The sequence below is a fragment of the Dermacentor albipictus genome, chromosome 1 (assembly GCF_038994185.2).
Source record: "Dermacentor albipictus isolate Rhodes 1998 colony chromosome 1, USDA_Dalb.pri_finalv2, whole genome shotgun sequence".
Taxonomy (NCBI): domain Eukaryota; kingdom Metazoa; phylum Arthropoda; class Arachnida; order Ixodida; family Ixodidae; genus Dermacentor; species Dermacentor albipictus.
In genome coordinates this window covers 154,354,194-154,381,844 of record NC_091821.1, presented here as the reverse complement: position 1 = coordinate 154,381,844, position 27,651 = coordinate 154,354,194, and the positions used below count along the sequence as shown (strand labels likewise).

Here is a 27,651-nt window from a genome sequence, read left to right as displayed (position 1 = left end):
GGTGGTCCAAGTTATTCCGGAGTCCCCCGGAACGCTACGGCGTGCCTCTAATCAGATCATGGTTCTGGCGCGTAAAACACCATATTTTTTTAAGCTATCTTGCCGGGCACGAATCGCTTGAATACTTCTAAAGAGCTCTCGAAGTTGTCCTTAGGACGTCCTGCATTTAAATCAGTGTTTTAAAGGTAATTAATTCTGTGGACATTTGTTTACTCGCAAAAAGAAAAGAAAAGGAAAACAAGAAAGACTGAGTTGCTCAAGAGAAGACTGAATACTATTGAGTTGGTAGCACTTACGCGCAATTTAAAAAAAAAAAGAAAGCTTTAGCACATGTTAGCTGAAACACCCCCTATGTAGTTGGCTATACACAGTCCAACTAACTGTATAATACTTCCAGCTGTATGCCTCATTAAAGCCGACTTAAATACTGAATCTTGAATTGACAAGCCTGGGCGACCTTGCCGGAGCCGCTACAACATTCACTTAAATTTAACAAGGTGGAAGAAACAGCGCGAACAACAGAAGACACGGGAAGACGGGACAGGCCGGACGAGACGTGAAAGACCTTGTGCCTTCTGCTCGTGCTGCTTCTTTTCCGTATATGCAGCGTTTACCAACTTGCTCACAATTGGTAAACGTTGAAAACAGTTTGCTTCTACTCATTTAAACACGCACTACGGCGTCCACTTCCTGCCACGACACGAGGATCGTAGTTTTTCGCCACGCGTCGTCGTGCGTACAGATGAACGGACGGCCGCATCTAAGAGGGGTTGGAATAGCTACCGCTGCGCTCATTGGGTATTCAGTTACGGCTGGTTACGCACCATCTGCATCGCAGCGTGTGTCGACGCGATGGCTGGGAGCCCGTGCTCCACAGCGAGCCCTGCCGTGTAGGCCACGACGTGAAGCAGCAGCCGTCACGACCCTCCGCACAGCCACACCTCGCAATTAAAGCCCGCGGTGGGCAGGCGCAACAACACGCTGCCGTGGAAAGGATAGACGCGCATGAATGCTTTTCTCGCAGTGCCGTCAACATGGTAGGGAAGCTTCCATGAAGCACATACGTCCAGAACATGGCGGTTTCATAACGATGATCGATGATTGCAATTGACATCCCCGTAGACTCAAAGCGGCGACAAATAGTCGCCTACCGTGCGTGAGCTAAATAGGTTTTTCTATATTGCAATATACTAATACCGCCTACTTTTCTATCTCGTAAATTCACCTATCACCCCCATCTCTTCCATGCATTTTTTTTTTTTTACCAGTACTGGTTCCATCTGAACACTATTCCTTCTGGTATAGTGCAAACTTTCTGGTTGCTCTGCGTTCTTTGGACACATCTAGCTGTTTACGCTCTTCTACAGCATTCAGTTTACTGCACAGATATTTCGCACAAAAGACACATATTTCGCAACAAGCTTACCAAGCGTTTTGTGTGTCTGAGTCGCTTGTGACGCGTGGTACAGTTACCAAAAAGACTCCCAAAGGTGCGCGAGCCGCTGAAAAGCAGCACTGCCGCCGTGGAGCAGCGACATATTGGCGCGCTGCGTGGCACTGGCCGCTGCAAGGAGCCGCATTACCGATGGAATATGGTAAAAGTTCTTCGCTTACGCGAGAGTGGTGAGCATCGCTTGTGTTATGACTGATGTGACAAATACTGACGACAGAAATAAATGTGACCCAGGTAAGCAATGCTTCTTGTTCAATTATTTATTTGCTGGTGTGTGTGTGTCGTATATTTCACCGTCAATTCATGCTCATGCTTACGCTACCGAGTTTTATTGAAGCGCACTACTCGCTCGCTTCATAAACACGTGTTTTCTTTATCTCTATGAGTCGCCGTGTTGGTTATTCTTAAAGCTTGAGTACGTGTTGCACTTTTGTGCGTACGCATAGCATTAGATCTCATGCACGGAACTGGTGTTTTGTGCTGATATGGTCATATGTTTACTAATGAATTGTAAGCTATCCTTCATTAAAGAATAATAATTGCAGTACAATTCGTAATCACTTGATATCGCGTTTTTACTGTTAAACCGTCGCATTCTTCCGGTGTTGCTTTTTGTACTGACGAGGAGTACAAACTGACTTGGAAATTAATTTGCATGATTAGTTTGAATTGACTAATATTCTTTTAAATATTTAACCTTGAATTTTTATTGTTACCGAAATGTCCTTGATAGAACATACTTAAATTTTGCGTGTTTAATTATATGTTCTGTGGTAATATTTTATCTGTTTGTGGTTAATTTATACCTCTTTCATTGCATGTTGATAGCTGTTGGCAGTGCGACTTAAACAAGTAAATATAAGAGTTCTGTTCTTGTAGGCTCCATTGGAGATCGGAGAATTAACAGCTGACATACTGGCCGCAAACAGACATGATTGTACTTTCAACAGGGCTGAGATTGTCTTCCTTATGATAGTATAAAACTTATATGTATTTCTATTTAGACATATTGTACACGAACCTGCAACATTTGTCTATTTGCATCATTTCTGGTGCTGCTGTATATAGCAACAAATGTGCTCTGCCACGCAGCGCTGTGCTCGAAGGTTTTTTTTCATTATTGCTTCATGGCCGTGAAGAAAAAAAAAAGAGAGCAACCTTGAGCTCCCAAACTGTCCGCGTACAAACGAACATAGCATCTATAGATGCCATAGGTGTCCTGTTAGTGTCACATGGCCTTCTGTGATCCTGATACATAATCGCAGTAAAACACATCGAAAAGCTTCTATCATGCTTAGAAGATAGCCTGTTTAACAAGATCAGCGTGCTTTAAAAAAGACTGAGATTGAATACTTGTGGTGCCAGCAATAGAAATGTATATAACAACGTGATCAAACTCAGTAGCCTTGATTTTCTATTTGCAACATGAGCATTTACTTTAAATACCTACAAATGTTGACTAGTGAGCTATACTTCATTTAAGGTGATACTCGATGTTTGTGGTGGTGTGTGTGTTGTATCATACAAGTACCACAACTGAAGTGTGATGGCCTTACTATTTTACATTGCTACACATTAGTCAGCATGTTTGAAATATTCGTCTGGTATATTTGCTAAGATTTTAGTATTAGCTCACATGTATGCAAGCATTGCTTGTACTACTTTCATGGACATGTATAGACGTGCAATTTCAACATGCGTTCTTAATTTTATTCTTGCTCAATTACGGCATGAAAGGCTGCTTTTTTTGTCTCCCTCCCGCTTTCCCTATAATATTGACTTGGAAGCGCTGTACGTGGCTCTATGGTAGTGTTTCTTTTTCACATGTTACCCATAATCAAACATTTATAATCTTGCATTTGCTATATTGCATTTGGAGTGTCTTTGGAACCATATTCTTAATGTACATCAAGGTGTGCAACAATACTTGTGTGGTCTTCAAAGGTAATATAATAACAATTGTCCCATTCTTGTTGTGCCTGTAACATCATGGTGCAGTTCAAATTTTCCTGGTTTTCTTGTTTGCTAACCACAGTGCAAACTTACACAGACAGTTAACAGCATTTCCCTGATGTCATGTATAGCTCATAGTGTATTATGATGCAAATGTTACTACTTTTGTGAGGTACCCATTGCTTACATGCACAGAGAAAATGCTTCCTCCAGTGCTTATATGGACATGTATATAGCTTTAATTTCAAAATTTGTTTTTAATGTTATCTTTGTTGAGACGTAGGCTGAAAGACTAGTTTTTGGTCTTGATGCCAATTTACATTTATATTGGCTTGGAAGCATGCATGGGCTTATGCATGCTTATGCCCCGTCTTCTTTTTTAGGTGTCACCATAGCCGAAACTCCACATTTTTTAGCATTTGCTACATTGCCTTGGGAGCGTATTTATTGTCCTGCTCTAAAGCTGCACATGATGTGTAAAGCTTTTTTTTTTTCGGTAGTGTCGAAGCTGGATCTGAACACAAGTGTCCAATTCATGCTTTAGTGCCTGCCAGCTCATATACTTAACCTTTGCCTTGTTTTCTTGCTTCTTGACAGCAGTACAAACTTTTACGTAGACAGTTAACTCGGATTTAATGATGACATGGATGGCTCAAACACTGTGATATGATACAAGAGATTTCCTGTGATATTATGCAAGTGATACCACTTTTTTGAAGTTTCAAGTCTATTCATGTGCCAGCAAGGCCTGCTGTATTTGTGGTGTATTCTATGTTGTATATTCAAATAAAAATATTGCATTCTAAAAAACCCTATACTATAGTAGTGGAACTGTCAGTTTATACTCGAAATATTTATACAAGCTAACTGTGCCTACTCCTAAGGCCTTCATATTGTGTTTTGAACTGTATTGTTGGGAACATTACTGTTACATATTTGCTCAAATGTTGAGCAATAGACTATCTCACGGGGAGTTTCATTTCGTCATAAATCCGAAAGGATACTAGCAATATCCCTTTGCTGGCTTATATGCAACGATTGAAGTAATTTAAATAGAAGTAACCTTTTGTTACCCCATTCACCTGAGCGGTTTTCTTGCAGATAATTTTATATGGGCCCCGCTCTTTACATGGTCCGCCGAGCCAGGTGCGGCTTATCTACGGGGACGCGCCATTGCTTGGGTTTTGTACTAGAAAGGCCAAATCCGTGCATGGTACACCCAGCCAGCTGTCGCCAAACAACATAGGTGCGTCATTTCCTTCTTTCGCGCTTCTTTTTGCTTGTGCCCCTTCTTTCTTGCGCGCTTCTTTCCGCGGCAGGATCAAGCAGGCTACAACAGTGCGCGGAGAAATGTGAGCCCTCGCGGAGGACGCCACTAGGCCAGTCCTTTTTGGACACTGTCTCTTCACGCGCTTGCGCTTCGAAATAGTTCACCTGTCCACCTCGTGTGGTTTCCACAGCAAAGGGTGTTCCTGTGTCTTTCAGCCTAAGCAAAAAAAAAAAAAGAGTTTTACTGACAACTTAGAATTTAAACAAGCCGTAACATCTCCTCTTCGATCGCAAGGATATGTAGTGAAAAAATGCTCTCTACCCCTCAAAAAGCACAACAAAGGTGAGCGCGGGAGAACAGATCTTTACTTACAGTTAGCATAGTAAGTGAAAGAGGCATGCTCTTTTTGGGTACAATTGTGTAGCTGTTAAATGATTGATAAAGGAAATTTTTGCTTTGCCCGTGAACAACGTTAAGCGTTCAGACCCTTGACCCGTGCTGTTGCTGTTTTTCTCCTCTTGCGTATGCATTTACGTTTACTGTGTGGATTGTTCCAAAGGTATCATTCAGCATGCAAAAATTAAAAAGGAAGATCAGTCAGCTGAAATTGATTTTTTTTTTTCATTTTTGCATGCTAAATGATACCTTGGTAGCAATCCACCGAGTAAACACAAATGCATGTGCAGGAGAAGAAAAACAGCAACAGCGCGACCCAACGGTCGGAACACTTGACGTTGGCAAACCGAAAATTTGCCTAATTTATAGCTTAGCAGCTGCACAATTGTAACCTAAAAGAATATGAGTCTGTCGCTTACAATATACTATTCGAGAGTAAAGAAATTTCTGTGGCTCCCGCGCGCACCTTTGTTGCGCCTTTTTGGGGAGTAGGTGGCATTATTTTGTATTCATATCCTAGAGGTCGAACAGGAGATGTTGCGGTATGCGTAAGGTGTAAGTTGCCTGCAAAACGCAATGTTTCTTTTTTTTTTCTTAGGCTAAGAGGGACACAGAGGCACACTTTGCCCTGGAAACCGCACGAGTTGGACACGTGAACTATTTCGAAGCGCAAGCGCGCGTAAAGGCAGCCTCCGAAAAGGACTGACCGAGGGGCGTCCTCCGCGAGAGCGCACATTTCTCCGCGCATGGTTGTAGGCTGCCTAATACGGCCGCAGAAAGAAGCGCGTAAGAAAGAAGAGGCGCAAGCAGAAAGAAGCCCGAAAGAAAGATGAGTCGCGTCCCCGTTGCTAGGCGACACCGGCTATACGGAGCATGCGCAGCGCAGTGTCCATCTGGGACCTCCAGCAAGCCGCTTTGCGTAAACATTTTAATGGTTCAACCGTTATACTGTAGCAAGTAACCTCTATATTTGGGCAAAGGCGCTCAATACTGTATGCCTATACTAGAGGTTAAAGTGTTGTAACCTCTAGTTTAGGTGCACGCCTAGTTACCTTTAATAGAAGTTAAATTTGTAAATGTTGATGTTTAACTTATAGATTAAAGGTGCACAAATCTGTGAGAATATACGCCTTTAATAAACGTTACCGTGCTAAGAGCGTACGTTAACGCTGCTCAGCCTAAAGTCCGAACCGATGGAAATGATCAACATCATTACTGGGCCCATCAAGCTACAGTTTGAATCAATTGGAGCCTGTCTGTATCGAGCGCACATCTGAACTGGCCCAACACAAAACGATTCACCTTCGACAGCTCTCGAAAAAAAAAAGAAAAAAAAATCAACTTAGCCAGCAGTCGACCGCGATCTTTGAAGCAAGTCACGCGAGTTGTCGACAAAGCATGCATCGTGCTCATGAACGACGCCACACGAAGGACGGCAGGCACCTCAGCTATTTTTTTTTATTATTAATATTGCACTTACTCAAACGCATGAACAGTATCATACCGCGAGCAGCGAGAGAACGGTAGAAATATAGCAGTGTAGTACTCACAGGCCCGGTAGGAAGAAAGCGGGGAATGGGAAGAAAATTGGGGAAAAGCGAAAGAAATAAGCGGCGGGTAGAACAAATTTTACTGGTGAACCGACGCTACTAATGATTCGTTGCGTTTAACCTCAGATCGCAGCTTCACAGAAGCATGCACAAATCGAGTCACAAGCACACCATTGATAACGTTGCATAGCTTGGTCACTGAAATGAGACTGTTTTCTCGAATTTGTGCCAAATAAGAAAGTGTGATTTTATCGTTTTAATCAAGCCTCAGCGGAATTTTCAGCGGAACTTTCGTTTCTCAGAAAACGATCGAACTATACTAGCGTATTCTGGCGGAATCCGCACGGTGGAAGTGGTTCCACCGGGAGAAAATTTGTCATCCACTTGATTGCAACAGAATGCTACAAATACAAGTCCGTGTATACGAGGCCCTCAAAAATTAAGTATCACGTGGAAAATTTCAGTCTTGCTGCGGGAATCAAACATATGGGTCTACCGCCTATGCCGGGACAGTCACTCCAGCCCGCATTTATCGGGGTAATGGTTACATATAGCCCCACGATGCAACAACTAACACTTGACACCAGACCAATTTCACGTGCATTGAGTGTACGTTAAAGGGACACTAAATTGAAAAATGATTTGTTCTGCATCAGTAAATTACCGTTCTGCAACAGCAAAAACACCACTCTTACAACGATAAAACGTTTGGTAAGCCAGAAAAAGCGCAAGAATGAAATACGGGTGGCAACGCCTACTTAAGTTCCCGCACCTGCGGGCTGTGACGTCTTGGATTTTGATGGCATCTTCTAGGGCCTACTAATTATATATAGCGGTACACATTGACTACATTGTGTTCTAAAGGAACCAAATATTAAACATAGCAAGTTTCGGGAACCTCTATTCAGCCAACGCGGCCCAAATTCGAAAACATACTTTGGAATCCCTGACGTCACGCTGACGTATTGGCGCTGGGGTTTCAGCGCGAAATTCAAATACCGATACTAGGACCTTCATTTTCTCATCTAATAATCAAACTATTTTTAGAGCGCAGCTCTTTGGCGTCCGTTCCTGGGTTTCGCGTCGTCGTCGGCGTCGTCGTCGGCGTTGTCGTCGGCCTCGTAACCAGCTCCGCCCCCCTTTCATCCCCCCAGCGCTAGCAGCGACCGACTGATACCGCTGGATGCCGCTGACGCCGCTAGAGAGTCAAGATAACGTGACTGCATAGAACACCGTCACCCCCCCCCCCCGTTCTTGCATAGAGAGTCAAGATAACGTGACTGCATAGAACACCGTCGCCCCCCCCCCCCCCCCTGTTCCGCATCGGCGGCGTTGTCCCTGAAACCAACTCCGCAGCTGGGGTTGACTCACTATCGGCGTCAGCGGCATCAGTCAGTCGCTGCTATCTCTTCCCTCCTCCCTTTATCGTGTTGTACGCTTGCTGCGCGCGCTTCTGCCCCCATCGTTTGCCGCTGGGTGTACACGCCGCCCCCCTCCCCCCTCTTCCTGCGAGTCTCGCTCCTCCTCCAATGCAACCCCTGTGCGGTGGCAATCAGAGAGCCAGATCGGTGGCGGCGGATCTGTATATGTGCACCGCCCGAGCCGAAATTGCCGCTGCCGTTCGCCACTGCGAAATTATCTGCCAGTTCTTTCTGAAAAATAAAAAAAAAACTCTGTGATAGCGCATACATGTGCTGCTCGATTTCTTTGCCTCAATCTATCGAAAAGGTGAAACAGCTTATTTGCTGCGCTCAAATTTCGCATTAGGAAGTAACGTAATCGTCGGTAATTTTTTTTTAAATGACTGCCTGCAGGGTTTTCAAACAATGCTTCATTAGTCTAAATTGATTTATTGTTTCGCTTTAGTGTCCCTTTAAAGAACCCCAGGTGGTGGAAATCACACTTTTAGTGACGTCACACTTATTATTCACAGAAGTTGTGCCCACGACACACAGATGGCGACGGTTGCAGCACGCCGCCATTTTCTTGATATATGCTTCGATGCAAGCTTTCCTATCAGTTTACATATAGACTCGTTAGCTTGCTTTCAGTATTGTATAAAATATTCACCACGATAACGCCGAATAGAATAAGAATAACACTTGACTTTAGTCAACCAAGAGAACAGGCTGGCTCCAGCAAGGGATATTCTACAAGGAATCACATCTATGTCATCAATCAGGTAATCGAGAAATCTGCAGAGTACAATCAACCTCTCTATATGGCTTCCATAGATTACGAAAAGGCACTTGATTCAGTAGAGATACCAGCAGTCATAGAGGCATTACGTAATCAAGGAGTACAGGAGGTGTACGTGGATATCTTCGGAAATATCTACAAAGATTTCCCAGCTTGGTTCTCCATATGAAAAGTAGAACGTTACCTATCAAGAAAGGGAAAGGCAAGGAGACACAATTTCTCCAATGCTATTCACTGCATGCTTGGATGAAGTATTCAATCTATTAAATTGGGAAGGCTTAGAAGTGAGGATCAACGGCGAATATCTCAGCAACCTTCGGTTTGCAGATGACATTGTCCTGTTCAGTAACACTGGTGAGGAGCTACAACAAATGATTGAGGGCCTTAACAGAGAGAGTGTAAGAGTGGGGTTGAAGATTAACGTGAAGAAGACAATGTCCAATAGCCTGGTAAGGGAACGCGAGTTCAGGATCGCCAGTCAGCCTCTGGAGTCTGTGAAGGAGTACGTTTACCTACGTCAATTACTCACAGGGGACCCTGATCATGAGAAGGAAATTTACAGAAGAATAAAAATGGGTTGCAACGCATAAGGCAGACATTGTCAGATCCGGACTGGAAGCTTACTAGTATGATCGAAAAGAAAGGTGTACAATCAATGCATTCTACCGGTGCTAACATATGGGGCAGAAACTGGGAGACTTACAATAAAGGAGCTCGAAAATAAGTTAAGGACCGCGCAAAGAGCGATGGAACGAAGAATATTAGGCGTAACGTTAAGAGACAGGAAGAAAGCGGTGTGGATCAGGGAACAAACGGGGATAGCAGATATTCTAATTGACATTAGGAGAAAAAAATGGAGCTGGGCAGTGTTACGATCGGCCAGCGGGGGCATTCACCTTCTAACCTCTCCTAGCACGCTGCGACGAATCGCTTCGTGAAGCCAACAATGCGCGCCCCTCGGACAGAATTGTGGCGCCACCAAGGCGAGGCATGTTTGGCGGACCGAGTATTGTGAGCTGATTCGCTGCCGCCTTCACAGATCAAGAAAACTCCAGGAAAAGCGCTAATTAATTAATTAATTATGAGGTTTTACGTGCCAAAACCACTTTCTAATTATGAGGCACGCCGTAGTGGAGGACTCAGGAAATTTTGACCACCTGGGGTTCTTTAACGTGCACCTAAATCTAAGTACCACGGGTGTTCTCGCATTTCGCCCCCATCGAAATGCGGCCGCCGTGGCCGCCGTGGCCGTGGCCGTGACCTCGTGCTCAGCAGCCCAACACCTCCTGGAAAAGCGTGTTCCAAGGCGTTTTCTCACGGACCCCGGTAATCCCCACGGTCACTTGACAGACGCTCTAACTAACTGCTGGGTCATCCCTGGAACCAAGACGCGCCAGCTTGAGCCAAGCGTAACGTCCTTCGACAACTTTGGACGCTCCGGCTAGATGAAGATTGGACGGCAGTTTCCCTAACCTAAAGATCTAGGGAAGACAAAGGGGGTTTTAAGCAGCCGTTTTCGGCTCCTCGGTGTAGTTAATTTTCAGTTATGCTAGACTGGAGATGAAATGCAACGCTCTCCACTGTTCATGTAGATATCGTAAATACATCAAGTAGTCCTCGTTCTCGATCAGAACAAGTTCCTCCCTTCAACAACGTCCTTAGCGTGGATGCGTCGGTCGATGGCATGGGCCAGCTACCCCTTTTGACATGCCGGACTCCAACTCTTACAGCAGGCCATGCAGTGCGTAGGATGGATAACCGATGGACCATTAGAGTTACAGAATGGGCGCCAAAAGAAGGGAAGCGCAGCCGAGGACGGCAGAAAACTAGGTGAAGTGATGAAATTAGAAAATTAGCAGGCGCAAGTTGGAATCGGTTAGCGTAGGACAGGGGTAATTGAAGATCGTCCGGAGAGGCCTTCATCCTGCAGTGGACATAAAAATGGACTGCTGTTGCTGATTATGACAATGAATCAAAGTCTTACAGCGAAACTAACAAAAATTGAGTTCCGCAAGAATACTTTATCAGTCTAAGCTGATTTAGTGTTTCTCTTTAGTGTCCATTCAAGGTTCTTTTAGAACGTTGCCCATTGTGACAAACATTTCTTTTGTGAACCTGTAGAGAACGTGCAAAATGAACACTAAAGAGGAACATTAAGTTGTATTCATAACTTACGCTTCTGGAATGACGGAAAGATAACGTTTAGCGTGAGCGGAGGCTTGGTAAGCTGGAAAATATACGCAAGTATATCTGTATACGAAAGACAGGATGAAGACGGCTCTTTTAGGCTCCCGGAACACCTTCCCGTGACGTCATAGATTTCGACAGCGTTTCCTCCTGCCTAGTCAATTGTTTATCGACAGAGGAGGAAAATGTTCTCTTTTAAGAAACTTTTTCAGGCGCTGAAATGTTCCAAATACGCTAAAATATTTTCATATGCGTGGCGCGTAACATTGGCGTTTATAAAGCGGCGTTGCGGATTTCGCGCAAAATTTGATAAAAGGGGACCTTGCCTTCACTTTGACTACTAAGCAATAGTTTTTTGCACAGAAGTAATTAAAATAGAGTGTTGAAAGTGGCGAAATAATTATTCAACCGGTCTATAAGTTAATTTAGAGTTTAACTTTAGTTTCCTTTTGAAGTGATGAAGACATATATCAAGCTCAGCAAATATTGTCAGGCGTGCTTCAGGAAGTGGATACACACAGTAAAAATAGTACAGTGATATCGACGGCGATTGTTACGTGGCCGACACGATCAATAAATAGTACATGGGGTAAAGCGGGTACATACAAAACAAGAAAACGGGCTGCACTACAACACCCCTCGCATTGTCGAGCCTCTTTTCGAACGGGGAACTGCACGTCAACTTTATTTTTACTCTTCGTTGGGCCGATTCAATGCTACTTTTTGTAGTATTGACGAAATGTGGAACGAATAAGCAGCGCAATCCTTGACGCGGACAAAATAGCCCTTGTCGGGAACCGCGGGGTCGCAGCGGAGCGCCAGAACAAGAGGACCAGCGAAGCCGGCTTCTGGGACAAAACTGCGCGTGCCGTGCTTGCGCATCGAGCACGCAACGCCCAACTTCATTTTTCTCGTCATTCCCAGCCGGCACCGAGACGCCGGCCGTGAGCGCCGACCTCCCCACGCCGCGGCGTCGATGGGCGCTACACCCTCTGCCTGGCTTAATGCCGGCAAGTGTTTACGTGTCCTTTCAGAATCAAATCCGGTGTCCCTAAGTATAGTGCTATGTCGAGCGAGAAGAATATATGTACGTGCGTACATGAATATAAAGGGGGCCCCCTTTTGATAATGAACGAACTCCACAGTGTTCACAGAATTTTGAAATTCGACGGCGCTCCTTATTTATAAGCCCTGTGTCACTTCTGGAAGGGCTTGCGCCTTGCGGTCTGCCAGTCTTCGAGGCAACAAACTACAATCGAATAAGGAGAAGAAGAAAATTTAATTCATTTCGAATCGTCGTCACTGATTCAAACATCTGCCCGCGGTCACGAAGTTAAGCTACTTATTTTAGCAGGACCTGAAATGATTAAAAAATTGCAAGGGCGCCACTTTTGTTGCAATTCGCCGAATGGAAGCTTTTGCAGCAGTGGTCACGCTCTATGAATTATATATCAATGTTGCAATCGCCTCACGATTTCGTTTGCTTTTATCTTCGCGATTACTATAGATCCTTTTCGAAAATTCTTGCAGTATATAATGCTACCGCTGAAGGCACTTTATAGCTTGCAGTGTCATATAGCTAAAATTTCCAACGGAGCCAGGTAAGGGGCCGCTTAAAATGGTAAAACTGAGATGGATGAGAAAAGGGAAAGATGTAGAAATAAAGGTACGCGCACCGAAATAACATCAGGAATAAGCTATTATATTTATACAGTGCGACGTATCGCTCGACGAGGCTGCCTGGTCAATTTGGGAAATGGGTTCGTTTTGTCTACAGAAAAAAAAAACGATCACGGTGTGTAACCAGCAGTCACGATCCTTTTTGCCGTTATTCGTAGACTTGTCATAAAATTTCAAAGGAAAATTACTACATTGAAGAATTACTAGCATTTTGTCAAATCTGACATTTTCGAAGACCGCCTGCGTTCAACTTTTAGAATTGGCCAAAAAGCCCAGACAGATCTTTTGTTCTCAATAACTGACAATTCTTTGGATCTTATCTCAACAGCTAACAATAAAAACTTGGAGGACGCTTAAGAGTGGAACGCGACAGCATTCAAAAATCGCTGACTGCTTCGCACGCCTCCCGATAGCTGCAGCGTATGTGACCGTAATGTTTACCGGGAAACGCTGGCGGCGAATACTATGCACGAAGGTGGGCTTTATGGTAGAAACGCGCGCCTCTTGCGTGAGCCGCGACGCGGCGGAGGCGAGCGCCATCTGGAGATGTTACAAGGAACCAGTTGCGCCACTCCGTGGCCTGCGAGATATTCGTGCGCCGGCCGGCGCAAATCGCGGACGCCGTGGCCGGTCTATGTATGGTAAAAACGCTGGAAAAGGGGTTTGTTTGAGTTTTCACGTAATAGATGTTTTCTCGTATATTCAAATTACAATCGGACGCTACCATATCTGCAGGTTGTTTGTAAGTCGTACTTTACGATTTTTTTACGTATTTTAGCTTCAGAAATTCAATTCAGTAACTTTCTTGCGCTACATGGAGGGCCTTCGTATGTGTGGCGCGAGATTCTTTTTGCTGAAACGACGTCCGACGCTGGACGCCGACGTTAGCTTTTCTGCGACACGCGGCCCTTAACGCTATCGCGTTAAAACGATCCTCACATCCTAACAACGAGGGCGCACGAAAGAGCGATGGGTCACCGTCGCAAAAGAAAAGCTTTTCGGCATTTTCGGCACATTCTGTTTAACCAGGGCTTGGGAGAAGGGTTTTCCTCCTCGACACGCTTCCGGAAGTCATGAAACGACGCTTACCGAGGGAATTGAAAAGCGGCAGCTTCCTTGCGACAATGTTCCGACAGCGACTGAATCGATACGACTGTCGTTACACGAACTGCATGGGATATGATTGGTGACGCCTGCCGTAAATAACGCAACAGACGCGGAAGTGTATGCGCTTGAACTATCTGTAGCAGTTTCATAAGGCACGGCGGTGTTTTCTACTAACTCGATCGCTCTGTCTTTTTTTTTTCGTTTTGTTTTTACACGTGCATACACGCGCTCGAGAGTCGGACTGCGAGGTACACAGATACACACGCAAGGAAAAAAATAATAAAAAGAAAAGAGCGAGCTCATTCGCAGTAAAACTCGTGCCCCACTTGGATCCGCGTACGCCCCGTCGACGGCCTGCCGCCCGGCACAGTACGTGGGTCCGATGCTAAACATAGCTGCCGTGTGGTGCCGAGAAAGGCGCATGCGACGATCAATTATTAGTGGAGCCTCGCATAAGACGCGCATGGGCAGCAGCGACGCAGCACCTGCTGGCGAGTAGTCTGCAGCGCACGCCCCACAACAGCTAACTCGTTAAGCGGTACACGAGAGACGCCCATCAGGGAGCTCTTAGTTCGCGGCGTCGCACGCGTAGCGTCTAAAGAGCGAAAGGAGAAAGACGAGGCAAAAAGCAGGAAAGGGCGCCTGACAAACCAGGACAGTAAGTGGCCGGGAAGACGCTCGCCAGTCCCCGATAGGTCTCCCCGCGGGAAACAATGCACGCCATCCTCGGCGCGCGTTCCGAGCAAACAGCACGCCCAACACATCACCAAATACAAGGACCGCACTTCCGCAATGATTTGTCGCCGCACTCCGAGAAAACGGGTCACGAAAAACAACATCGCGCCAGCTGAACGAAGACGACGCGTGGAGGCCGGACCTGCGCACTCGATACGGTGACGTCGCGCACACTAGCTGAACCCCTAACGGGCCACGCAATTAAACGGGGATGCCAGCTAGCGAGCGTCGACAGTTACCGCATTCACGTTTCCATCACGACGCGCACGGCGACAGCAACGTCGATACAAGTAGCGAGGCCGTCGCGCAATCGAGTGCGCAGGTTCTACACTATACATGCGTAAAGTAGCTACGGGACCAGCCTGGATGTTCATGTGACACGTTCCATTAAGACCGTGTGCTTTACGCACCACATACTATCTCTGGGAATGGGGGAACGCCTCGGGCAAATTAACAAGCTCCACCGTGCCCGTTACACGTTACTGACGGCCTTATGTTCCGAAAGGGGTGAGGAGGCGGGAAGAACATAAGAATACCTGCGGAATATACCACTGAAGGTGCAACAGGGCTTTTTCTTTATTTTTAAATTTTAATGCGTCAGCATTAGGAGTGTCAAAGCGGGAAGAAGTGTACGTGTGTGAAGTGTGGGAAGCCGGTCAGGTGGGAGAGATATATATGTATATATGTACGTGACCATATTTAAGTATTACGGGATTTTGTTAACCACCTGTGGCAGATAGCGTAATTGTTCTTGTTGAGCTGGATCATTCGAAGAGGCGGACATTAATAGCGCGAGAAAACTAACACATATTGAACTAATCAAAAAAATGACGAATTAACTATTTAATTACTTTACGGCGCATATACAATTTACGAATTGTAGCCGGTGATCTTGTAAGACGCATCCACTTGAAATGAATTTCCAGGATGATACCGATTTCCACATAGTATTTCCCAAAGTGTGGGGCGAAATACATGGGCGTTCCCGTTACTTTTGTGCTTGAATGCATAAAACAGCGTTTTGTCAAAAAATTTGGCCGCCCTTCCACTACTGTGAAGAGGGGTGCAAGCGAAGCCCGCGATCCGCGGCTCTTCGTGGTCGTAGCGCCTCGGCTCCCTCACGGCGAGGTCGGCACGTCGGCCGAACGCACGGCGCGCGGCAGATTCATCGCAGCTCCGATAGTGTTCCCACGCGAGAAACACTCGTTCCTCACCTAGACGCACGACTCCTATTGGCGGAGAGAATGACGTCAGCAGCGCGGCGGCGCAGCAGGACTCTCCGTTCAACGGGTCTAGTGCTTGTTCCCTTTTTAATTTTATAGCAATCCGTGCACGTGTGCAGCTCTGAGAGTAGCTGGTTTAGTGTTACATCACCGATGCAGGCTAGCGTCTACACACTTTCGCTTGAAAAACTAAGTGGACCAATGGCGCATTTTTTACGGGAAGTTTGATGGCACATGTCTCCGAACTGGTGTCATTCTGGAAATACATTTCAAGTGGATACGCCTGACAAACTCGCCGGCTACAATTCGTGGCGTAATGTAATTAATTAGGAAGTTAATTAGTGATTTTCTGTCATTAAGTTAAATATGGGTTTCGGTTTTCCGAGCAAGTAATGTCCGCCTCTCTGAACAACCCAGCCCAAGGACTAGAATTATTCCATCTGCAACAGGTGTTTTTTTTTTATTAAAAAAAAAATTCAAGATCACCGCGTATAGTGCAACTAACGGTGGTCTCCACCACCGTCATTTTGCTAATTTCATAAAAAGAATTACGTCGGCTCGATACAACGCCGATGCCGTCGGCGACAGGCGAGTAATTCGATTGGGCAATCGCAGGTAGGCGCACTTTAGGTTTCGTTTTCTCAGGCGATAGCACGCGAGAACCTATTGTGCGCCCTATTATAGCATAGCCTTGTTGCTCTGCGCCTGGGAAGCAGTCCCTGCCCGCGAGCATGGATTGATGTATCAGGACGGTTTGTCGACCTACATCTTTCAAATGTATGCCGTAGGGCTAAACTAGCGCCAATGAGGGGCAAAAAAAGGGGGGGGGGGAGGGGATTGTCGAAGCTGGCTCCTCCACAGTATACAGACCTTAACGAGAGAAGCTCCTTAAGCATATTTATGCCGTACACGGGATTTTAGAATACATGAAGGCAGTCAAAAGCTCCAAGCACACGCGTCACCGTTGCGAAACTTGCAAGTCGATGGTACGCCATCTGCGCGCGCTGAACGTTTCTTGGAACCTGGTGAGATCTGAATGCAACGAATGCCAGAGCTGCGGGAAGGCCTGTCCTTTTTGTGATGTAAATTATGCTGGCGTACGCCGTGTTATGCATCGAAGGTACACTAAGCGCGTGACGGTATTCTGCGCAACGTTACGTATGCAGCGGGAACAGAAAATGCTGTACGTCCATGCAGTAAAGGAACTATCCTTGCCTTTAGCAAAATACTAATTTAAGTCCACAACGGCACTTAATCGCAAGCACACACAAAAGCCACAACGCTTAAACAAAGGCAGTCCGAACTATACTTCGAAGCTCTCTTCTTCGCCTTACGTAGATAGGTGTAAAGCTGGCACTTTCTATAAGAGCGTCGTTTTTTCACCATGTTCCTTTATCTCAAGCTACTCTGCACGAAAATATTCGGGTACACAGCGGTTTTCTGCAGAAGAATCCCGTTTCAATTAATGAAATGCAAAGTGCGCGCCATCTCAGAACTACTTTCGTTTTCTTCACAAATGTTTGCCAAGAAGCAAAGACAGTTATTTCACTCAACTTGCGCATGATTTCTCTCTCTCTCTCTCTCTGAGAAAGAGACGTGTACGCGTGAGTAAATTTGTAGAGAATGCCATGTGGGAACGCTAGCCATATAACACATTCCATAACAATGGTTGGTAACACGACGAGTCCTCTGGAGCTTCGCTGAAACATGCTGTACGCGTGTCCCACTACAGCGCACCGAAGCAAGCGACGATAACGTATGATCAAAATACGGTGGCGTCCGTGCATATGACATAGGCGAGCACGCTCTCGCCGAAAGAGCGCACACCCTCGCCTGCCTGGCCCAGAGTGCGCAGTGCAGCTGTGTGCATTAAGAGCGGAAAACACGCGAGCACTATAGTATGTACTGTTAGATATGGCGCCGTTTCCTGAGGCTACTTCGAGTTCCCCAAACCACATCGAATCGCAGCACAGCTAATTGAGGAATGCAGAAGCGGGAAAGCACATTCCAGAGGAGCAAACAAGTTCACGTGCAAACAAGTTTGCAAGCCGCCGGTAGCTATTCTCTGCTTGACTCTTCCAGAAAGCGAGGGGATAGCACGGCATTCTTGGAAGTGAAGTGGGTGCCAAACCAAGACGGCGGTAATGCGCCGTGACAGCCAGACGTGCCGGGAAGGCCCAAGCGTACCTCTTCATCGCCTTTGAAGAAGACAATTGCTACCGCTGAGGGGCCGTATCACCGGGAGCAGGTGAACCCTCGTACAATGGAGCATGAGCGCCCCTTCCCTTCTCCTCCTTTGAAGAAGCGCATTGCACCACTGCGAGGCAAGACCGCAGAGAGCCGCCGGGTGTGACAACGCGATACGGGCGCCAACCATTGGCTGAAAGTGGCGTCATCTGAGCAGACTCTCCCATTGGTCGAACATGACGCGACTTCCAGTGCTCGAAGGGTTTATAAGAAGCGTTCCAGAGAGACCAGAGCATTCCCTGGTTCCCTGATACACCTCTCTCGAACTTCTTGCCGCGGGCCGCAGCGTCCGAGTTGCTGCCGGCCCGTAATGACTGTACGACTGTTAATTGACGCTCACCTCCCTGTATCTAATGTAGAATAAGTACTCCCAAGTTTGGTTTTTTCATCCCGACGTCCGTCCCTCAACCCCAACAGTACACAGTACATAGCGCGTTTGGAGGGAAAGCAGGGCGAAATCTCGACATATCGCGGCAGCTGATGTGCCCGTGCCACGCGATCTGGGGAAGACAAAAATCAGAATGAATGCAATGCGAGTAAATTATTAAACGAGTCGCTGCTCAAAAAATTCACCTACTATTACGATACTCCCTAATGCGAAATTTCAGTGCAGCTCTATTCGTGTTTTCATTTAGCGATATACTGGCTGGCGTGCACAATCTGTCTCGTGCGGCACGTTGAAAATGGAGCGAAGTGTGGCGCGACTGCCTCGCCGATCGGGAGATCGCGAGAGGCGGCGCATGGGTGAGGCGTGGGCGCGATTCACAACAGCAGCGGCTGTTGTGATCGGCCGTTCACCCCGCAACAACCTCCGGTCACGGATAACGCGATTATGGGAAACGGGCTGACAGCCTCGTCAAGGTCGTTCTCAAATGGGACGTTGTATGGCCACCACTGGAGTACCTCGGTCAGGAGAGGTTTGGGCAATTAGCAAGGATACGGTCCTTCACCTGTCAGCCGCCCAAAGTGCCACGTCCACGCCGGAGACGGAGTCAGTGTGCGATCCCCCATCCCCTGTTTGTGCCCAGTGATGTGCGCGTGTTTCCCACAAAACTTCCTTCGGAGGGAAAGGGCAACAAACCTCCGGATTGGTGGGACCTAAGGTCATCGGTCTCCTGACGCCGGATTGGGGGAGGCGACTGCACAATGGCCACGCAGGGCATAAAAAGAGCGACGTACAGCTGGAGTCATCGGTTGCAACAACTTCTTCATGAACTTTTTCTATACTACTTTGAATTTTCTTGTAAATATGTAAATACAAACTCGTGTGTAAAACGTCTTGGATATCGGGCCCAGCCTCACGTTCCCGTACTCCTCCACGATAAGAGTATATTCCACAACTTCGGACCCCCAGTCGCAACAGCGTATACAGACCTCGCGGAGGATTCGCGCTACTCTGGCGCCATCTCGCAGACGTCGTCGCTGCATTACGCTTTTCTTTGCAGGCTTTCGCCATACCCTCCTCCTCCACCTTCGGCCTCGTGGTTCCACTGCAGCCTCCTCGATCCTCCGCTTTCCTATCCTCGCGTATATCATCCCCCGCTGCGCTCCGCGTTGGCTTTCATATTTCGCTGTGCTCGTTCGCTCGGTTACGCCGGCGATCGCCGCAGGAACGAGCGCCTAAGAGTTGCGCTCTAAATCTAGAGAGAAGGGAAGTCATGTGATGCGTGCTGCCTTTTTGACTCCGACACGACGCATCTGTAGACAGACTGTGCCAAGTTGGTGCTGCTCCTTCAACGCCATTATCTGTCAATTGGCAGTTAAACGGCGAGGAGGTCGCAAGACATTTGATTTGTTTTTTTTTTCCACGTTACAATACGCGTGCACGCTCGTTGAGGACTTTCATCGACAATTAAAGGCAGGCGCGATCTTTAAATAAAAAAGCTCAGGCGCTAGTTTGACAGCACCTTAATTTAATAAATATTTGCATACTGGACAATAATGGTATTATAATTACGTTCGATACATGCTTATATCAGGGGCGTACTAATATTCAGAATTACGAATATTATTCAAATATTGCTACCACGATTCAAAGCAGCCGAACAGTCGGTTTCATATATTCGATCTTGTCGAATACTCGAATATGAGCGAATAAACTGGGATAATGCAATTATGAAACCTGCCCGCCATGAAATCGGGTACATGCTTACGATCCACCTCGCCAACTTGAGGCTCAAAGTGTAAAAACAACAGGGAAATGTATAGGACCTCTCACTTTTTCTGATTTACTATATGCCCGGCTGAAATTTATATATGTGTATACATGTATAACCCCCCCGAACGTAATAGCAAAATGTCGAAGATTAGTTTTTTGAAACAATAAACCCAAAATTATAAACTGCAGGCGTCGCGCAGTACGTGAGTCGGGTGTCTCGGTTCCTCTTCTCGTTCAATGCAGAGTGAGGGTCTCTGACAGGTCTGGCAGGTTTGATGCCTTCAGGTAGCATACGAGGGTTTAGTCGCCAGCTGCCTGCTCCTAAAGTTCACGTGACGCCTGCGGTTAAAAGGATTCGCCATGACCATGAGTGGCACTCGCTGACACACCCGGGGTCAGATCTTGTACACATACAAAACCACACCAGAATGCGGACGTGAGCAACAGCCAATAGCACCGCACGCGTAATGCGGAGGTTGTCGGTTCGGCTTCCATAGGCGGCAAGCTTTGTTTTCGCCCACCTTCATTTCGCGTTACCTTATTTCTGCACTTCCATAAGGGCAACAAGTAATATCTTCTATGCTTTCCTTGGTTTCATATTGTTGTATATTCATTAAATATGTCAATATTGTCCGGTTTATTAAGCGCTATAACTATAGTTTTAATAATTTCGATACCTCCTCTCCCTTGTTTAGGAGTCTTTTGGAGTTATATTCGTAAACCTGACGTGCTTGTTGCTAGGGGATTGTCAACCGGTGAAAGCATCCGTTTGCCATATATGCTATAGGTTTAGGCATAGTGACAACCAATTGTGCAGGTGCTACGAGCCGCGCGCTTATTTTATAAGCCCATCATTTTGTTTCATTCTGCTAACTGTAATCTGGTCAACGTATGGACAAGTAACATTTGTCTTAAAAACATCTCGAAAAAAGCTTCGTCCTTAGATGATAGGCACGAGCCTCTGCCGACAGTGCTTTCACCTTTCGAAGGCTGTTTATCAGAAGCATATTTAATTATGGGGTTTTACATGCCAAAACCACGATTATGAGGCACGCCGTAGTGGTGCACTCCGGGTTAATTTCGACCACCTGGGGTTCTTTAATGTGCACTTAAATCTAAGTAAACGGGTGTTTTCGCATTTCGCCCCCATCGAAATGCGGTCGCCGTAGCCGGGATTCGATACCGCGGCCTCGTGAAAATTAAGACAGTGATTCATTACATTCATACGGTGCCGTACAATTTATTACTTCGCAAATGCCAAATAAATGGAAGGGTGGTTTTCTCGCTGCCAGACAAGGTTGGAAATCAGTGCTAAATCACTAATCATCAGTCCAACGCCAGTAAGCACAAAGTAAGAGGCACCGCTCAAAGCACAGCCGTGTATCAATAAACGGCGACATCAGCACATTGCATCGTCACACAGCGCATCGCATTCAGGAAGTCAGCGAGAGCGAGATGTGTGGCGTTTGTTCTCTTCCACTCACGCGCCAGACTCGCTCTCTTAAATGTAGGCGTCAACGAAAGTCTTTAGAATAGGTAATTTTAGAAACAGGGTACCCAATGTTATGGGACGCTATCGGCGGGGCGTGTGAAAGAACAGAGATAGTACAAAAGAACGCAAAAGGAGTGGGGAAAAAAGAACCGTAAGCGGTGTTTAGGTACGCTAAGCCGCTTGGAGACGCTATTTCTAAATCTCCCTAATAACATAGGACTTTAGTGCAAACTCGTTTCGGGCGCCATCGCACGAGGTTTTATGGGCTACGGTGGCGCATCGAATTGAGGTGATGCGCTACGAAATGTGGTGCGCTGATTCCGCATTCACGTAAATACAGATTATGTGGTGTGTCGATCGAATACTGCTAACATGCAATAGGGCAGAAAGGACGCTGGGTAAGAGCAAGCGTATAACGTGAAGAATAAAACGGGACGGTGGTTTGCTGCAAGTGTACTGCCAAAGTTGTGGCTGAGCCTGCGTTCCACGATAGCGAGGAAATCGCAGAAAGCGGTAACCAGCTAACGGGTGAGATTATAGAAGCACAGAACACAGTAAAATGGAGGTGCAGTCTGCACTGCATCGATTCCCTTGTCTGCGAAAGAGAAAGCATTTCTGGGCAGGAAAACAGATGTTGGATAAAGTGGTGAACTTTGAGAACAGTGTTAATCTATCAATGCGCTGAAACGCCCATTGAATTTTTTATTGTTGTTGTTGCTGCTGCTTGGCATGCGCAGTGAACTCCTTTGCCTGGTATGAAAAATGGTGACGATCTTGGAATTAAACTTCTGCGAGTAAGAGCCAACTGTGTCCAGCTCCTTCGCCGTTTATCCTTGTGCGAAAGTCCCCTCGTTTTACGCTCTAGCGGGTCACCAACAAGCCCACATGTAAACGTGAGCCCCTGCCCTTAAAAAGAAAGAAAGAAAGATAATCTGTTCCAAGCAGCCCCAGAGATTTCTCGTTTAAATGCGACATGTTTCGTTAAATGGGCTCAGCGATTGCGTGTAGGAGATGAAATTTACACACGGCAAAGCCAAAAAAAGTATATGCATATCTAATGCACATGTTGGAATCTCTGTGATGCAAAGCCTTCGTGAAGCGGTTACTTAAATGATAAGACTAAATGCCATGCGTACCACTGTCTTTATCGCCATCTGTGCAATGTTAGTCTCATGCAATGTTTATGCACCGTACCGCTCACAACCTAAAATTGATGCAAACGTTTACGTTTATGTGCTACACCATTCACAATGTAAGCCGAGATGCAAACAGCAGTTCATGCGAATGCGTCGACGCAGTTATGTCACGAGCACCAAGGCGGTGTTTCTAGAGGGAAGAATTGCGGAGGCAGGTCTGGCGGCCTGCCCCATGTGCCCATTTTGTGGTCACGATGAGGCGATGCATCACTTCTTATCATGTCTTAATTTATATTTTAGACGAACCATTTCATTATATTGGATGGAACCTTGTCATTGCTAATACTCTGTCATTGGGAGCCTCCTCTCGAGGAGAAATTGTTACAGGGAAGCCTCTGCAGCCGTTGAGAAGTTTCTATCTGCATCAGGACAATTTCCTTGATAATTCTCAAAACTTTGTGTTATTTTACTTTTCTTTTGATTTTAACATTTTTTTTCATTAGTGTTGCTTCTTAATTTCACTAATAATCTTTCTAACTCATACAATTCTTGGCCGATCGCCCACAGTGGTTATGGCCACACATAAGGAGAAGTTTGCAGGGACAACATGGCCACAATTAGTACATGACCGGGGTAGTTGGAGAAGTATGGGAGAGGCCTTTGCCCTGCAGTGGGCGTAACCAGGCTGATGATGATGATGAAAGGAGAACCAAGAAACTGACCAACAGGCGTATGCTAAGAGAAGTAAGACGCGAAAACAATTATTTTTCCCGTTTCATTGCTGCGCCCATGGCCTAATGGAAGCTGGCGTGTGCGCCTATGCTCCCGCGCGAACGTGCTACGTGACGTGAGGCACGCGCCCATTCGGCAAGACATGCAGCAGCCACGGTCGGGGAAGTCTGGGAACGTTTGCTAAAAAAGCATCGCTTTGAAAAACAAATCAATCAAAAAGGAGACATTCTGCAACTTAAGCAAAACAAAAAATTGATAGGGCACGACTCTTCTTTCTGTTCCTTTCTCTAACGGATTCCGCTTCTTCTTCGAGACTTCTTCAGTGAAGGCACCGTGACACGTGACACGGCAGCTCTGAATAGGGCTATAGCGCCACGTCAGATTTTTCCGAGCCCGCCATCAGCACCAGTAGAGCGACAGCTTCCAATCAGCCTCCATCTGCCAGACCAGCGTATGTCAGCTCGAAGCCATGAACCGTGAGCAGGTCGGCGTGTCAGCATCACGTATGGAGCATCGCCTGAACTCCAGCCCGAAGTCTTCAGGTGATACTCCAGCCACCTTTTGCGTTCTGCCGCGCAGGCGACTCTGCTCGACTGCCAGACAGGATGACTTTGACGTTTGCCGTGCCGTCGTGTCCTGGTTCAGCGAACAGCTCAACCGCACACAGCCGTGGAAAGATTTCGCTGACATACAAACTTTTTCGATTCCCGAAGTCGGTCCAGCAGGTCACCAACCGGATTGGATCCGGCTGGTGACTTGGTCTACTAATTAGGAGGATCCACACACGCTGTCAGATGTCTATGCAGTAATGTTGCGAGGACGAGAGCGATGTATGATGCCTGTCGACGAATTAATGACGATGACAGGTGTATGCACAGAAAAGTGCGACACATATCCAGCTACATTCAAGGATTATGTACGTCTTGCGTTTCAGTGGCAGATACCCATTCTGCAGGATTGGCCAAGAGCGATCACACACTCAGTGGCCCATACCGAATGACGAAGTCAAGGAACATTAAATAAATCAAGTAATCCATTGAATATAATGCGCTATTCCATTAACAGGTCGTTGTGCTTTATAGAGACAACATATGCTTCTCTTTTATGACTATACAGCTCAAGAAGTAGAATCGTGCTACATGTCACGGGTATTTTTAAAAATTCGTTTAACGATAAAACACCCCACAAGCGAAGTTATTACGTAAGAAACGTCTAATTACTTTTTACTGCATTCCTTTTGCTGAGCTCTTTTCTTGTTTCCCCCCTATTGCGAGGTACGTACGACGAAGCAAGCTTGAAACGACTGTCGCAGAACGCTGGGCTGACCATGCACCGCGACGAGGCGCTATGTGTCGTGCAGCCTTTAGCCCCGAGAATTAGGAGTGGCGCCCTCTCGCGAGTGACGTCACGGCCAGGACGCCGCTCGCTCCGGCTCGCTCGGCTGCCGCGCGCGCTCGTTCCCTTCGTGTATGCTTCGGGTATGGGTGGCTCGAGCCGTACGTATTGAAGAATACGTCGGCTTCTTTCAGCTGCCATACCTTAACTACAGTTTCTTCTTCAAAAGCGTGTGAGTCGAGAAACTTTGCGGCTTGGATATCGCAAGCTAAGTAGCGTTAAAGGGGTCTACTAGGTTTTGCAATGCATATATGCGCCGTGTCTATCGGTAAATTTTGACTAAAAAAAGAATATCTGCAAATTCAACGCGCGAAGTTGTGTATGATGCTTCGCTAAACATTTAACATTCCTTTAGTATTTAGCTATGAGAGGCATTGCATTTTACGTGGAAGAAAAATTTCGTAATTGGCGTCAACATGTTATATGATTTTAGAAAGACACTGCCCAGCGAAGCTCTCATCATGATTCCTATTACTCTGGTGTGTTGTTCTATTCAAATATGGCCATTCATTAATGCGTAAAAAAATAGTTAGGCGCGCATTTCTTATGAAAAAGTTTGCTGCTACTTTCATCCCCCTCTGAAACAGGCCTCCAAAAAACGAATTGCTCATGGCTGCTAACACGACGGCACGTCATGTAGCGTATTTACATAGTTAATTCACAAACACCATAGTAGCAATCACCTGAGAGAAAAGTTTCGTTCTTAAGATCGAGAGCCACTCAATTGAAAGTGATGAAATGTTTCATAGTGGCCCTCAGTAGCCTCTATCGACAATATGGCACACCCCTGATCACGTAACGGTAGCAATCGACTGTCCGTATGGCGAGGCACGCTATGTTCGCGAAACCCATCAGTTCAGTACAACTTCGAATTAAAACCATAAAGCATGTTTTTTACAGCGCCAACTGGAATGGCTAAAGTATTCTCGAGCTACTACACCGCAGCTTAGATTTCCTGTATACAAAAGGAAAATTCAAGCACCTTCTGTCTCACCATGTCTCGATCCAGCGTTATTCAATTATACAAACGGATAACTATTCGCTTCGTCGGTACATAAAAGAGAACCTTGCAGGCAAATTAAGTTTGCTCCAATCCAATCGCAAACATTCATAAAGAAAGCACCACAAGCCTTGCATATACTATTTCTGACCCTCCACCGGGGGAATTTCGATATATTCAATATGTCCCATATTACTAATCATTGACGCTTCGACGTCTTTCTGGCTGCAGCTATGCGGTCCAGCAGGCATACTTCACTAAAAAAATTGGGCCGAGCAGCCTGTGTCAGTTCGCCAAACAGATTCGTCATGTATATTCCTCAAGCAGCAAGCACCAGTAAATTTCTCAAGTGAGTTTGATTTGATTTATTAATTTCCATTTACACACACACATGTACAAAGGAGTGGTAAGTGGAGGTGGATGAGGGAAAAAAGTCGCACAGACGCGGCTTGAGGTAACCTCACCCCCTTAGGTACAATATGGCTGCATGGGGTAACACATCAAGCGCCATATAAATTACATTTATATAGTGGCCATAAAACATTGCAGTTATACAATATATGAAAGAACAGTGAAATATTTCCACAATAACAATGCAAAACACACTGCGGCATTGAAATAAATAAATGATATACACTTGGTAATATAGACAAAAAAAGAGGAACATAACTTACATTATTAATCATTAACAAACGCGCCCTAAAGAGGTGAGTTGAACGTGTAACACGGAAAAGGAAATATATATTGGTACATTCTTATTTGTACTCTGTAAATAGCTGTAAGCCTTCATTAACTTTACTTCGAATTTCCGCCGCTTCAAAAAAATAAACACGTGAAGAACCACCTAATGTTGACAGGCAGTTAAAGAAGCAAGTGAGGCGTGTAGAATCTAAGCTCCAGTATTAGTTAAGTCCCCGTGCTACTGCCGAGCGTTTCTGTGAGGAAATGCAAAAATTCGATATTATACCATGAACTACTCGTCGTGAGCAAACCTATTTTAGCGGAATAAAATCAACGTAAATGCTGTAGAAGTCATATATAGCCAGCTTTGTGACATACTTGTTGCACCGCGGCAGGTGTGGTATCATAACTGGATTCCTATAGGCTATGCTTTTGCGATTGTCTATTCGCGCATGAAAAACCCGCAATGGGCTGATCTGCGTCGCTTCGGCTGGCACTGTAGCGTTGCCTTCGAGAGCTGCATTGTTGTCTAAGAAATTAGCTCTTTGAATAAATGTTCGCAAAGGAAGGCGTCGTAAAAATATATTTGAGACGACCACCATAAGTATACAAGCAGAGAGAACGAGGGCGAACAAACGAAAACACCGCAGAAAACGCCCGGACAACGCCCGAACTGTAGCAGACGACAGGCGCGAGTCCGTGCCCTGACGTCACGCGAGCGGCGCTCGCAGCGCCGCTCGCGTTCGTTCTCGGGGCTAATACCAAGAAACAGCGGACGTCTGAAAACAGATCTTTCGATAATTGGGTGCGTCCAGGTAAGGGCAGTCACAAGAAGGTCCCGATTACTTCGTTTATTTCAACAAATGTTTTATGAGACAGGAACGTCCCTCCATACATCGGCACCAAGCTTAATTTTTTTCAGCGAACACCTTTGTTTCAGCACGAAAAAAAATATTAACTGAGACAAGGTGGAAAATGCGGCTTCGAGAGAGTCCAACAACATTAAAATATTTTGTGCCTTCATAATTTCTATACTTTACTTACACTACTTTGTTAA

The 27,651-nt window shown here is 46.1% G+C and overlaps 1 protein-coding gene across 4 annotated transcripts in view; it reads right to left on the bottom strand.

Moving 5' to 3' along the window:
• Kua (Plasmanylethanolamine desaturase Kua) overlaps positions 1–27,651 on the bottom strand; it is a 123,685-nt gene that overhangs the window by 73,130 nt on the left and 22,904 nt on the right. Inside the window, exon 1 of one of the 4 annotated variants that reach the window (XM_070527758.1) lies at positions 14,447–14,696. The exons of 2 other annotated variants lie outside the window; for them this stretch is intronic. In XM_070527758.1, the coding sequence (XP_070383859.1) occupies positions 14,447–14,519 (73 nt within the window). In that variant the 5' untranslated portion in view covers positions 14,520–14,696. Of the gene's footprint in view, positions 1–14,446; positions 14,697–27,651 lie in introns of those variants that run through there. One more of the 4 variants, XM_070527750.1, reaches the window with a different exon arrangement.